General features: G+C 34.9%; 1 protein-coding gene across 2 annotated transcripts; it reads left to right on the forward strand.

The window, feature by feature from the left end:
- Window positions 1–4,194: 4,194 nt before the first annotated feature.
- LOC109179994 (U3 small nucleolar ribonucleoprotein protein MPP10-like) lies at window positions 4,195–12,183 on the forward strand. 2 transcript variants are annotated; one of them, XM_019329472.1, is made up of 14 exons: window positions 4,195–4,403; window positions 6,567–7,233; window positions 7,343–7,404; window positions 8,809–8,917; window positions 9,064–9,174; window positions 9,272–9,409; window positions 9,669–9,737; window positions 9,914–9,955; window positions 10,072–10,140; window positions 10,568–10,639; window positions 10,743–10,796; window positions 10,903–11,044; window positions 11,714–11,767; window positions 11,891–12,183. In XM_019329472.1, exons 2-14 carry the CDS (start codon window positions 6,580–6,582, stop codon window positions 11,917–11,919), a joined length of 1,605 nt encoding a protein of 534 aa, XP_019185017.1. In that variant the 5' UTR covers window positions 4,195–4,403; window positions 6,567–6,579; the 3' UTR covers window positions 11,920–12,183. The 2 variants fall into 2 exon arrangements, with proteins under 2 accessions (XP_019185017.1, XP_019185018.1); XM_019329473.1 differs by having other exon boundaries at window positions 11,894–12,183.
- Window positions 12,184–15,570: the final 3,387 nt, after the last annotated feature.

Raw genomic sequence — 15,570 nt, forward strand, 5'->3', positions numbered from 1 at the left:
TATATGTTCATCAAACTCTATGTCATCCTTATTTTGAACATTGTCATCATCACCACTTAGTTCATTATACTCACTGCCCTCAGTGTCACTGTCATATTCAACATTTTCACCTTCAAAGACAAATATTTACAATAAAAAATCAAATCAAATTGTAACACAAATTCAGAGTAGTGATATCACAAATGCAAAAAACAAAAATGGTTCCCACAAAATATGCATAAAGTGTATACAGAAATGGTATTCACATTTGCAGATGAAATAAACAAATGAAAAAGTAAAAATGGTTCCCAAATGGTCGAACTGGGTCCCAACTAAACCCTAATTTATACAGATATGGGTCCAAGCTAAACCCTAAAATATATACAGTCATGGGTCCCAATGAAACCCTAATATATACTAAAGTATTCAAGTTTATCAATATGCTCCCCTAACTGCATAAAAGCATCCTCAACATTCCAAAAAAGCAAATAATTTAACTTTTTGCCAGTGTACTTACCATGTGATGCCCAATCCGATGAAGAACAGCTTCGCTGATGAGAAGCCATATGCGGCATCAACGAACGATTTTACAGCTTGTGTTTTTGTGTTTCGCGCTGAATCCGAGAGAGACACTATAGTAGTCAATTACGCTAGGGTTTTTGTTCTTCCTTCTTCGCAGCTCCTTCGATTCGAACAGAGAGAGACGAGATTGAGGTGTCAATACGGAATAAATATTATATTTAATTATTTTACATTTTACATGGGTTAGAAATGACTAGAATACCCTTAACATAATAAGGGTTGAGTCTAATTCCGGTGTGTTGGCCGGGTTCTTGGTCGGATGGGACCAAATGTGGAAAAAATATTGAAGTTGAGCACCTGTTATGTCCGGAATAAAAGTCGTGAATCCCATTTGTCACCACAAGTGAAGTCGAGGGACCAAAAGTGGAAAAAACTCTTATTATAGGCTAGCCAAGCAGGGGAATGAGCTTGGACAGGATGAACTAGTTGCAAATGGTGTTGAAGGAGCAAGATTGGCATAATAGTAGTAGAACTTGTTCAATGTTCACTTTTTTTTGTATGGAATGTTTAATGTTAATTTTTTGTAAAGCTAAAATGTGGCTTGTTGCTGCCATAGTATGTAGTAGACTGGTAGAATATTCAAACACTGCCACAGTATGCACACTACCATAAGTGAACTATGCCTTTTTTGTATGAAATGTTCAGTGAACTATGCCATGAAAAATCTACTAAAGATGATGACAAAAATTAATTGTCTTTTTTGCCAGAAGTGAACTCTCATTGTGATATTCAAACACCTGCCAGAATAACATATTCAAACATTTTTGTGATATGCCTATTGACATTATTTTAATGTCAAAAATGAATTGCCATTATTTAAATGCCAAAAATTCCAGTATTTAAATGCCTTTTTTGCCAGAAGTGAACTCCCATTGTGATATTCAAACACTGCCACAATACACTGACGATATTTAAATGCAAAAAATGAACTGCCTATTGTGATATGCAAACACTGCCACAATAACATAATAGCATTTAAATATTTTCATTTGTAAGGATTTCATTCTCATTGCAAAGAAAAATATCACAATACATTAGCAATCATTGTCTTTGCAAACTCATACAATTAACCTTAAATCAACATAGGAACATATTCTAAAGAAGAACTATTCTGCTGTAAATTATGTAATAAATAAATTGCTACAAGTATTACACTAAAAATCATCCACATTCTCTTCATTTTCTTAATTTCCCATGATAGAACTTCCAAATCCTTTCGTAGGTGTTTGATTTCATCTTGCAATTTGAATATCACACTTTTCAACTCATGAATTGGCTGATTACTCACATCATTCAAAACTTCAACATCATTAACCAATATGTCTTCTTTCCAAACAAAGAAACCACATCCTCCATCCTGTAAAATAAATATTGTATAAATTCTACTACACAAATGAATTAACTGAACATTAACATCAATAAATTAAACTAATATAATTATAAATTTTTTTCTTTTGTCAGCTATATTATGTCAGTTATACTTGTGAAAATCTTTACTTTAGCATAAGAAATTTCTACTAACTCATTATAATCCAAAATCTATATCTGAAACAAGCACTTAAATCATATCTACTGCCTTCAAATACTTAAAAACCAAAATCCAATTTTAGACAATATAGAATTCCAAAACACACCCACTCATTATACTTTGCAATTCCAATTTTAGACAATATAGAATTTCAAAACACACCCACTCATTATACTTTGCAATTAGGGGATTGGGATTTTGCTATTGGCTAAGATTATTAGACATACAACATATAATTCTTATATGATATAGAAAAGTTCAAACCTTATATCTTTGACACCCAAAATTTTTTTGCTCATTATCTCGTGTACGACACAATGGAGCTTTTAACCCACAACGACAATAGATTGCTGGCTCATAATGGAGATTTGGTCTTAAAGAATTCGATGAAAATGGCGACCCACTCCGGCAGGAAGAAGACATTTCTTGGTGAGCAATAGAGAGACTCCACAATCCGAAGAAGATGAGTGTGATGACTGATCAACTGAGCTCTAGAATGTGAGAAAAGCAGATTATGTGTTGTGAGTTGAGAACGCGAGAGTGCGTAACAGAAATAGAGAGATAGAGGATAAAGAAGAGAAGAATTAGGGCAAGAATTTAATCTGTGTGATTTTATTATTTTCTTTAAAAAAAATTCCACTTAGGAAAGATAGTATGAAATATTATCCACGTGGCGACAACAAAGCATTAACCGGCTGTGTAGGGAAGAAATGGACTTAATTGAGTTATTTTGCCGGTTTAGGGGACTTATATGGAGCTTTTTTTACTTAGGGAGGTCAATTGCACTATCCGGTTCACTTAGGGGCTGATTTGACCCTTTTTTCTTTTTTATTTTATATTTATTTATAAAATAAATAAAGTTAAATATTTAAAGGCAATCCCTAATATGATATTTGGCTATTCTCCAATCGCAAAGACTCCGGCCGCCCTTGTCATTTCTCCGAGACTCTCTTAATCTCTTTTATTGTCCATTTGTTTAGTTGTCCAACAGTCTGCGCGGTCTGACACTCTGACATAGAGAGGGGTGGGCGAAATACCGAATCGATCCGATTCGGTTATGTATATTTCTGAAGTATCGAACGGTTCGATTTTTTATCGAACCGAACCAAAAACTATTCGTTTATATATATATATATATATATATATATATATATATATATATACATATATATATATATATATATATAATCGCACTCAGGTGCGAATATTTTGCCCAGGCGCGAAAGAGGATGGATTCTATCCGTCCACGTGTCCAGATCTAATGGATGAGAAACACTGATTTTTTAAAAAAAATGCGGTGGCATTTTTGTAAATAATTGAACATCGAAATGCAAGTAAAATGTATTACAAGTGCATGTAAAATGTATTATCGGTGCAAGTAAAAATTTACACTGAGCATCAATAGTTAGTTGCACCTATAGTTATAAGTAGTTGCACCTATAGTTCTAAGTAGTTGCACATATAGTTATAAGTAGTTGCACCTAGGTGTATGAATGTTTGCGAGTGGTTTTCAGGGGTATTACTACCCCCTGAACTCAGATCAATGAATGTTAACAAAGCAAAATTACATGCACTTATATGTGAAAGTAGGTGCACCCATAGTTATAAGTAGTTGCACCTATAGTTATAAATAGTTGCACATATAGTTATAAGCACACCCAGGTGCATGAATGTTTGCGGAAAGTAAATGCTAACAAGGCAAAATTACATGCACTTATAGGTGAAAGTTGGTGCACCTATAGTTATAAGTAGTTGCACCTATAGTTATAAATAGTTGCACATATAGTTATAAGCACACCCAGGTACATGAATGTTTGCGGAAAGTGAATGCTAACAAGGCAAAATTACATGCACTTATAGGTGAAAGTAGGTGCATTTGTAAGTGATTTTACTTGCACTTCGATATTCAATTATTTACGAAAATGTCACCGTATTTTTTTTTAAGTTATTAGATCTGGACACGTGTCGCGCACTGATTCGTTCGCATTTCCTTCCTGAGCACTTATTCGCACCTGAGTGCATCCATATATATATATATATATATATATATATATATATATTAATTAATATTAATATTATTAATATTAATAAAATAATACTCCGTAATAAGTTAAACATTCACAACCCTAACTCCCTACTCGCAAACGCCAATACGCCTTAGTCCATATTACTGCCATAGTCAATACTCCGGCACTCCACGCAGCCACGCACTCATTCTCCTCGCCGCCGACCACCTTAGCCCGAGCCCTGAAGTCTGAACGCCGTAGCCTCACCGCCGTCTACCACTGTTGAAGACTGGCCGGCGACCACAGAGGTAAGGGGCTACTTTCTTTTTATTTTCTACAACCTGTACCTTTTCCCCCTTTTAATTGTTTGTTGCCATGGGTTTTACCAAGTTTTGTTGTATGTTGTCCTCTATAGTCTATACAATGAAAAAAAGATTTGATTTTGTTGTCTGGGTATTTTGAATTTTTGCTTCTTTGTATGATTGGTTGAATTTGGTGGTTAACTATAACTTGTTAGCAATGGCTAATTACCTATTGAAGAACTCAAGAACTCACAATTCCATGTTGTCTGGGAACCAGTTTAATGTTTACTGGAATTAAACTGGTTCCCACCATTTTACTGGAATTAAATTCCAGTGAACCAGTTTACTAGAATTTAATCTCAGTAAACTGGTTTACTGGAATTAAATTCTAGTAACCAGTACTGGAATTTCATTCCAGTTTTCAGTATCAATTCTAATGTTATTTCATATTTGATAATTTGGACTATGTGAAAATCGAACCGAATTAATCCCAAACCGAAACTGAACTTTTCCAAATCGAGCCGAAACCGAACAACCGAATGGTATCATTCTCTAATACTGAAACACCGAAACCGAAAATCGAACCGTATCCCGTAATTCCCAACCCTAGTCTGGCAGGCAGCAGAGGGCAGCTGGCAGCGTCAGTAGGTGGCAGCAGGCAGTGAGGCAGGCAGCAACCACGACCAGGCGACCAGCAGTCCAGCTCAGGCGCAGTCCCATTGATTGTCCGGTTCTCCCAACGGACGCTCTCTCTGAGCCTCTCGCTGCTGTTTCTCTAGGGTCTTGACTCCGTCACTCCTTAAAGTCTTGTCGGTTGTTCCTCAGGTACTTTTCGATCGGAGCTCTAATTGGAGAATTGAGTGCCACCCTTCGACTTCATTTGATAATTTCTTTGTGTTTTTTACGAGATCAATGTTCTAGCACTTTGTTTCAGATGTCAGGTTTGAGTTCTTAGTATTTGTAAGGAGTTATTACTGCGAGCGAAGCGTTATTGAAGCGGATTCAAGCTCGGGAAGTGGATTTGGTGCTCGATTTTTTTTGTCTGATCGAGTTGTTGTTAAGTCTGTTTACTGTTTTTGGAGAGATCCAAGTTGAAACCTTTGGATTCTGATCTGGAGATTCTTATCTGATAGAAATATTGAATGCTTATTCACATATGGTGACTTATTATTTAGTTTCATTGGAATTTGAGATTTTTTTGTGTTTTACATATTATACTTTGTTAATTCACCATTATAGTTTAGAGTCGATGTTGGTGTCATGAATGACAATATGGACTGGTGTGATGGCTAAGTAAAAAAAAAAAAAAAAAAAAAACTGGCGGGCAGCCCGTCAAATCACGGGTTGGGTTGTAAATTCCAACCCGTATAAAAAATTGCCCGGCCCTACCCTGGCTGTTTTTGGTCGAACCTGAGATGGGCCGGGCTGGCCTGTTTTGACAGCACTAATTCCCAGTGGTGTTTGAATATTTGTTAAATAATATATATATATATATATATATATATATATATATATATATATATATATATATATATATATATATATACACACACACACACACACACACAATCAAATTGTTGTTATATTTTATAGTGTGGGGGGTTGAATCTATAGTTTTAAATGAATCGTATCAATAGTATATTATGTACTTACCTTGTTTAGTTGTTTATGAAGTGCTAATTTGCTGTAATAATCATAAGTGTTGATTCTTACGGTTGATTAAGTATTTGTTGTTACTGTTATATTATTCAATGAAGTGTTGGTTCTTAGTGTTATAATATTCAATGTTAGATACTTAGATAGTTAGACGTTACCTTGTTTACTTGTTTATTCATTGTGTAAGAGGATTCTGAATAAGAAGAGATTATGCTGAAGCCATTACTTGTTTCATTTTATGTTTGAATGCTATTATGTTTACATTGTTGTTATTGATGGATTTTCAAGACATTGTATTAAACTTATGTTAGATTTTTGTATTATGAACTTATAATTTTGTTGTTGTTAAACATGTGTAGTTGTGTTGGATTTTTGTATTACGGACTTTTGCTTTTGTGGTTATTAAACTTGTATTGTTGAATTTTGTATTATGACCTTCTACTTATTAAACTTGTCTTGTTGGATATTAAACCCTTTTCCACAAGCCCTACCTTAAACCTCTCCTGAATACAGGTATCGCCCAGCTATGGAGAACGATAGAGAGGTGGCGCTTCGCCGGCTGAAATCATCAGAACCACCACTCTACCTTTCACCGTCGCCGGAACTTTCGGTGGCCGCACGATTAGCTTGCAAATATCTCTACTCTTCCCTCAAACCCTTCACCCCGAAGTCTCCTTTTGAGCAACTTCTAACCGACGGGTTTGATGCGGAGCAGATATGGCAGCAAATTGACCTCCAATCGGAGCCTTTACTTTCAGCTCTCCGGCGCCGAGTCAATCACTTCGAGAAGAATCCGGAAAGTATATCAGAACAATTCAATGTGGAACCAAATGGGTTGGAGAAAAAGAGTGGGTCACTGGAAGCGTTAGACAGAAAAGGATATGATATTGACGATGTCGACTTGAATGATTTTGACGAGGATGAGGATGAGGAGGGGTGGGAGGAGGAGGATAATGAGGATGAGGATGAGGATGAGGAGGAGGAGGAGGAGGAGGATGATGGAACTGGCTTGGTTGAAGATGAGTTCTTAAAGATAAAGGAATTGGAAAAATTTTTGGCTGATGATGAGGCAAGGGAGTATGGTTACGAGAAGGATGAGAAAGCCAAGAAAAAGAAGAAGAGGAAGAGAGTTGAACAATCAGAGTCTGAGGAGGAAAATGCAGAAGAAGAGGATGAAGCGGTATGAATATTTATCCCCCGGTTTGAACTTTGATTAAAATTTGAAGCCTTGCTTAAAGATGTGTGCTTTGGAAGACTAGTACTTCTTATGCTTGTATTTATTTTTGCAGCTTGAAGATGTGGACCTTGAGGATGATACCTTTGATGCAAATGGGGACATAGAGAATGCCAGGTGCTGCAAAATGAGTTTCCTTAGTTTATATGTTATGTCTAACTGTAGTAATATTCATGTGAAATTGTGCATAACCATTTTTGTCACTCAATGCTTGCACTTCTCAATTCTGAAATTCTGAAGGGGCTTTTTGTAACTACTTTGTATGCTCAAGTAGCGGGCCAATACTTCAAATTTACTCTTTTCCCCAATGTCTTGGCCTCCTCTCTGACCCCCCACCCAGTTCCCTATTCCTGATTGCAAGTGTTCTCCTTGTCAACCCAACTCTTTGTTTAGACCCACTTCTCCTTAAATGTAAAATTGTAAATCACTTAATTGCTTCGAGTAGCTTCTTCGTTGGACGAAAAGATTTATCGTCTTTTCCAACATATCGTCCTTTATGTTCTCATTCCATATGTGCTTGGAGTTGATGTCTCACTCCTTGGATTGCCTATGCTCTAGTCACCCCCTTTATCTGTTTGTTGGAATAATTAACTCGACTACTTATTTGGTGGTGATTTTATTTAAATATTTAAATTTCCCTGCAAGCATGTTAGGTGAAGTTACTATCATTACTTATCACAAAAAGCAGTTCTAAAAATATACTGAAAATTATGTAGCAATTTTTATTTATTCTTCTTAGTGTAATTAGTGCACTTTGTGTCAGGAGTCTATACTTCAGTGTTTAGATGCATGGGCTGATATTTGGAGGCTATGTGTCGTACACGTCTTTTTAAACTCTTATTTTATTTTTTTGTGACTTGTGAGCACTGTCTTTGTATCATTCGATGATATTTTTTGAATTCGATGATATTAATTTTTCAAAAAAGGAAATGTTAGTGAGATAACCGTGCTCTGTACCTTTATTTTCTCAATGTTAAATTGAGCTGTCTTGGATTTGGCATGAACCCCTCTCTCCTAGATGTAACCTATAATAATTCGTGTTTCATTAAAAGGCCATCGTAGGCTTACCCATCTTTTGGTCTAAACTGTGGCTTCAATTGATGTAAATTATGTTCTACATTTATTTCAATATTTTGTAAAAAGAAAACAGGGAAAAATTCAGGTTGACTTTCATTAATTGGACTGAAAGCCTATTGTTTAGATGATATGGGGGAAAGGGAGGTTTTTTTGGGGGGTGTGGGGTGTGGGGTGTGTGGCAACAGTTAGACAAGCTCTCCATGTAGACCTAATAATTCAAAATTCTGACTAAAATAAAAACATATGTTAGGAGTATAAGGCTACCACAATACACGCTTCTATAGCTCTAGGGTCATAGTCATTGGAGTATCAAGAATCGGAGAATCTGTGTTCCTAGAATACAATACTCTGTTCCAAATTCAACATGGGGTCACAACTTCTTGATGTTACACATATATGAGCATGGACATTCACTTAATTAACCTGTGCTTACATGGTTTATAGGTATGAGGATTTCTTTGCTAGAAAGACGGATCACAAGGGAAAACGTAAACCACTTGATAGATCTGATCACATGGAAATGGATGAAGAAGTATCTGATGACGATAACCAGGTAGTGCATTCAATTCCTCTAGTTGAAAAGGAGATTCAATAATATGGTAGTGCACTCTATTCCTCTAGGTGAAAAGGAGAGTCAATAATATGGAATCTATATTTGAGTCAATAAATTACTCAGCCATGTCTATCTTTTTCTGGCAGGGGAACCAAAATCTTTCTACCCATGAGCAAGAGCTTTTAAAACTTCGCTCTACAATAGAGGAAATGGAGAAGGCAAACATAGAACCAAAAGCCTGGACTATGCAAGGAGAGGTAAACTAGTTCATCTATGGTTTCCTTTAATATAAAATTATAAATAGATCTATATGCATCACAAATTGTATCAATTGACTGTGGTCTATAATGCCAGGTAACTGCTGCTAAAAGGCCAAAAAATAGTGCATTAGAGGTTGATCTAGATTTTGAGCACAACGTGAGACCTGCCCCTGTAATTACAGAAGAGGTTACTTTGTCTCTAGAAGAATTAATTCGAAAACGGGTCCTTGAGGTGATTATCATTGCATATCTTATCTACTCTATGTTGTTACCTCAGTAAGCTATTTATCTTTGAAATAGAATCAATTCTTTAGATTGTTGACATTCAAGTTTGTTTTATATCTTTTGGTTGCTATATTTGTATGGTTATTTGTTTTCTTTTGAAGTTTGGGGGTTTGACATTCTGAGCCCTTATAAGAAACTAAAAAGGTTAAATATGAGAGGAACAACTAATATTCAAGTGTTTTCCACCCTTTTTTGTAAATCTGCAGGAACAATTTGATGATGTTCAGAAGCCTCCTAGTTTGCCATCAAGAGCACCGAGAGAGAGAAAAGAAGTGGTAATTTGTTTTTCCCTGGAATAATGCTTTTTTTTTTTTTTTTTTTTTTTTTTGGGTGGGGGGGGGGGGGGGGGGGGGGGGCGTATTCTATCAGTGTGCTTCTTTCTGGATCCTTTAACAAGTAAAAGTGATGTGAGAATCTGTGACCTTTTTTGTTTTATTTTTTTTTAATGCAGGATGATAATAAGAGCAAAAAGGGCCTTGCTGAAGTTTATGAGGTCAGTTTATTAAAATTTGTCTTGTAAAAGTGGTGCTAGAGATGTAGTAGGGCATTATTTCTGATTATTAACTGTTTGTTTTACAATTCACTGATGTCTATTGATTACTAATGCAGGAGGAATATGTCCAGAAGACTGGCCTTGTTTCAACAGCAATGACTTTTTCTGATGAGCAAAAGAAAGAGGTGTGAACTATTTGCTGCTCAGATTTTCCTTATCTTTCTTTCCCCAACAGGAAGAAGTCTACTAGAGTAGTTTTTGTCCTCTCATATTACATATCTATATCTTTAAAGTCGACTACTTTTATATTCTTACGGCCTGTTTGGTTCGTGGAAAAGAATTGAGGAAAAATTCTCCTAGACTAGATAAATATTTTTCAATGTTCTACAGTGACATTTGCCAGAAAACTATTTTTTTTTTGAGAATTTTGCCAGAAAACTATTAATCACCAGTTTGGGGCAAAATGTGAAATAGGAAAAAGGATGTGAGCACCTTCTCTTCTTACCTGAATAGAGCTCAGCTCTGGGGAAGAAATCCACAGCCCAAAGAAAAATGCTGATGAATAAAAGTGAAAAGCTGTGAATTACTGACTACTTTTGTACGTGTTCACAGGCAACTATGCTGTTTAAGAAACTCTGCCTGAAGTTGGATGCATTATCTCATTTCCATTTCACACCAAAACCGGTAAGGCTATAGACTGGTCTAGCTTTGGCAATAATTTGTTGTATATGGACTATGATGCAGTTTGTTTGTGCTTATATGGATCTCTATGTATCAACTCAAACAGGTCATAGAAGATATGTCTATTCAAGCAAGTGTCCCTGCCCTTGCAATGGAAGAGGTAATCTATTGCTTTGTACTTACAATTTTTTCCTCATCTCATAGGTTATCATACTTGCATTGTTTCAAATTTGTTGTGTCATTTCATGGTATTGGTTGCATGGCAGATTGCACCAGTGGCTACTTCTGATGCTGCTATGCTGGCTCCTGAGGAAGTTTTTACTGGCAAAGGAGATATTAAAGAAGAAACAGAGCTGACACAAGACGAGAGGAAGAGGAGGAGAGCGAAAAAGAAAAGGAAATTCAAAGGTGAGTTTTCAAATGGTATTTCTGATATTTGTTGTTGATCCCAAATATGAAGATCGAGATTTCTTTATTTTTTTAGTAGCCCTTTTGTTAAAAAATTGATGATATTACATACTGCCCAATATTTCTGAGTCTATGGAGAAAAATTAGAAAATATATCACACCCCTTAGTGTTGTTTCCAGATTCATTGATCTAGATGTGACTAAGTTTGGAGTTATATTTGCTTGATTTTTTTTATTTTTTTTTTAATATGTTGCTTTGCACTTTCATTGGCTAGTAGGTTTCTGTAGTTCATGTTTTGATCTGTCAAGGAATACGATATGATGTTATTTAATTGTTTTTATAATTTCTTCTGTGGCATCTTTTCACTCTGTAGTTTTCCTTCACCTAGCTTATAGTTTGTATCCTAGCTTTTACCGGTGTCTTGTTGGCTAATTACTACGTAGATTATTATTGTTGCAGCTCTTTATTTTCAAATCTCTTCACTAATTGTTTACATGATCAATGGAGTAGAAATCAACCTCATTTCTTTATTGCATGGTTTCATACCCATGAATCTACTCAAATATATTATTCAACTTCATGTAGATTTCTAGACTGGCAGTGTACAATATTGTGTACTAGATTTCACTTCATTTCTTGAAAATTGAGTGTGCATAATAATTTTTCAGCCGAGGCATCGAACAGGAAGGCACCTCAAAATACCTCGAAAACAGATTCCGAGAGTGAGTTCTATCCTTTCAATCACAACTAAGAAGCTTTTTCTGGGTTTTCTTATTTTTATTTTTATAATTATTATCAGCAACAGTTGAGAAGTAAAACATTGATTTTGTGATGCCTTGAAATAGCAGGCAAGGAAGTGAAGGAACAATCATGACTGTACTAGGGTTGTATTCTAAGTTTGCTGCTCCTTGAGAACAATATGCAAGTTCAAGCGAGAATTGGGCAACGCGAAGGAAGGTATAGGATTATGAGGCATTATAAAAATATAGTTTTTGTTTCCCGTACACAAGGTTATGGAGTATTGATTTATTGCTATTAGTTAATTACGGTGTATTTCTATTCTTTGAAAATATGGTTTTTGACTGATGTTTAAAAAACATTTTACTAAAATTTTCCTGGAAAGGAAATCCACAACTTATCCTTGTAGGTCATTTTCCCACCTTATCTGGTTAATGGTTATCACCAAGCACTTGGGGGGGGGGGGGGGGGGGGGGGGTAGTTTAGTTCGGAATGCTAGGTTATTGGGATGTTGTATTGGAATTGTGTTTGGTTAATATTAGTGTATGTTATATTAATATGTTTGGTTGTGTTATTAGAGTTAATTTCATTTTTTGTCTTAGATTTATAGGTGAGACGGTCTACTTTATTAGTTTAAATATCATTAAATACAAAGGTATTTCGGTCTTCAATAATGAATTTTTTCAAAAAATATAGCCGTCCAACATACTTTGCATAAAAAAGATTGAAATACATTTGTATTTAACAATTTTGTGGTGGTTAGTCTACTTTAATGGTTATGTTTGGCAAACCAAAGGTAGTTAAAAGTTGAAAAATGGCTGAAAGCTGAAAATTGAAGAGTTGTTAAGCTAGCTGATTATGTTAAAAGTGTTTGGTAATATTAATATTTTGATAAGCTGATAAATGTAAAAAAAATTAAAAATTACATTGTCATAAAATTTAAATAATTTTAAATTTAAATATGTTTTTGTTTACATATTAAAATTTAACATTTTGAAATAAAATTATTTGTATAATTATTATCTAGCATCTCATAATAAATGAACAATATTGTTATTTGAGAGGGGTAATGATGTTATTTATTTAAAATAATAATCATGACGGAAGAGGATGCATAAAAATATATGAGAAGAGAAAAGGTCAAAATGGTTTTAAAATAATGTGGATAAGGATAAAGATAGAAAAAAAAAAGTAGAAGCATTACTAAATAAAGCAAGCTCTTATTTTAACCTATTAGTTGATTTTAGGATCATTACCAAATAGAGTTTATATAGCTTATTAGTAGTTTAAGATTGCTTCGTAACTAATTGGGCAGGCATTTCCGCATTTCTTTAACAGATAACCGTTCCTTCAAACAATAACATAAACATTGTAAAATTTTAAGACGCGCACACACACACACATGCGCGAGTGCATACACAACATATATATACGTGCGTGTTTATTTTGATTTAGTTCTTATTACAAAATATTTGTTTAAACTATTACAAAATCATATGTCTCATTTTATGTGTGATTTAATATGAGACTTAATTAAAGTTATTTTTAACTTAATTTTTCATAATATTAAGATTAATATTTATTTTTAACTTAATTTTTAATAATATTAAGATTAATACTGGTCATGTATTTATTTAGAAACTACATAAAAAAATACTGTTAAACCAAAATTAAATTTGAAAATATTTTAAAAAATAAGCAAAAAAAAAAAAAAAAAAAAAAAAAAAAAGAGATACAGAGTAATTGATTTAATTAGTGAATAGTAAACATAAGTAAAATGAGACATAGGGAGGTAAATAGTAAACATAATAAGTAAAATGAGACATAGGGAGTATGTAATTTCTGGTTCGTTTCCATTTCTATATCTCAACCAAACTCTCTTAAATTGAAATTCCCATAACTCTATACATCAAGTCTGAATCCTACAGACGTGTATAATGTTTGGAAGCATGTCAAGAATTGTCCCCTCAATTGTTTTTTCTTCTTCTTTTTATTTGATAAAAAAAAATTATGATCCAAACATGGATTAAAAGTTACAATCAATCTCATACGATAATATAATAAAGAGAAAAATCTAGACAAACAACAAAACATATCCCATCGCCCAATGCATATATGTGTTGGTTTTACGGCCTAGGGTAGTCGCACGGCAGGCCAACACTACCGTAAAATATTTGAAGTGGAGAACTACAAATCTGCATGGTTCCATCTATAACTTATAATTGATTTCATAGCTTCAACGTAATTATGGTCTCTAATACATCAATGTTTCTCCATTATTATATTGATTTGTGTTTAAGAGTATGACTGGGTATGATGATATTGTGTGTTTTTTACCTGTTAGTTCTTGTCCGGAGGACAATCTGAAGTGGAAGCAACATTGAATCTCAACGCAATGAATCAAAGTCCAAACCCATGGCATGTTTCCTTCTCATACGCACGAGCACTGCAGAACGTACTCCGTGCTGAAGGTGTGGAAAGGGCAGCCCGAGAATGTGGAAGCTGCACAGAAGGCGCTCTTGGTTCGTGCAAAAGCTAACTCCTTAGCACAGCTAGGGAAGTACTCTGGTGATGAAGCTAAGACCGGAATGTTCGTGAAGGGTTATACCTACTAAGCAGCAAGTTGCGGTTTTAGTAGAGTTGTATCTTGACTGCTGAGACAGATTAAGAATACATGTTGTTTTTCTTTTATTAAGTTTCTTTTTGGTCTTGAGATATGTTCCTCTAGTAATAAATCGAGAAGTTTATTTGTAGAAATGTAACCCCGAATGGGGTTATAGTTTAAAGTTAGAAGCTATTCTATTTGAAGAGAACTTCATCCCCTATAGTAATGTGATGATTTGATTTTAGTTTTAGTTTATTTATGGAATTTCATTCTGATGCTTAAGTCAGAATCAGACTTATGTTTGGAACTATTTACTGCTGCTGTTATTATTTTTTTTTTTCTTTAAAGCCAAACCAAACCATTTATATTAACTTCTCAAACTTGTAATGGACACGAGGTCCAAAAATGATATTAATCAACTATGCAAATTCCAAAGTGCAACCATGCCACATTGCCACCAACAGAATACACTCCTTTAAGCAGCACAGAACTGGCTGTTAGAATTTCTTATGAAAAACCCACAGGCAGTTCCATCTAAAGATACACCACACTTGACCTTCATCAAGCCCTTCTGTGCTCTCACCCAACAATTCTCTGCCAACCAAAACCTTTAGCTTTTTTCATAATCACTGTCCAGTTGGGGGGAACCATCTTCTCATTATACACTCAGTTATTCCCTTCACCACTTTAAAGATGATTCTATTAACAGAGCATCTGCCCCCCATATTTACAGTTAGTATACTGTGTCCACAGCTCCCAAATAATCAAAATTCAAAAAATTTTGGTTAACTGTTTTTTAATTGAAATACTTCACTTTGGTCAATGGTTAAAGGTTTTCATAAAATTTTAATTATGGGTTTGAAAATACTGGTTAATCGAAAGACAACCCATAAAACCAGTTTGTGCTGCGAACTTGGTCGAAAGCAAACGCCGCAATAGGATGAACGATATCAGCGTCCATCCAAGAATCCAGGGCGGCAAGTGTGCCCAAGAAGAACGAAAAAGCACTCCCCGAAGAATTCAAGTTGAAAAATGGATTGAATTGGATTTCGAAAGAATTGTCGCCCAAAGTGGAGGAGGCTACCAACGAACCTGCAGGCATAATAGCTTTGGTAATCCTCCGAATTTGCAATCTTCCGTCTGTGGGGTATTGCAAATGGAAGCCGCTCATGTTCCTTATTG

Source organism: Ipomoea nil, unplaced genomic scaffold, assembly GCF_001879475.1.
Source record: "Ipomoea nil cultivar Tokyo-kokei standard unplaced genomic scaffold, Asagao_1.1 scaffold0982, whole genome shotgun sequence".
Taxonomy (NCBI): Eukaryota; Viridiplantae; Streptophyta; class Magnoliopsida; order Solanales; family Convolvulaceae; genus Ipomoea; species Ipomoea nil.

Coding starts and splice junctions, on each gene's coding strand:
- LOC109179994 (XM_019329472.1), top strand. CDS start 6,580: ATGGAGAACGATAGAGAGGTGGCGCTTCGCCGGCTGAAATCATCAGAA. Junction 10,640..10,742: donor TCCATTTCACACCAAAACCG/GTAAGGCTATAG, acceptor CAACTCAAACAG/GTCATAGAAGATATGTCTAT. Junction 11,045..11,713: donor AAAGAAAAGGAAATTCAAAG/GTGAGTTTTCAA, acceptor ATAATTTTTCAG/CCGAGGCATCGAACAGGAAG.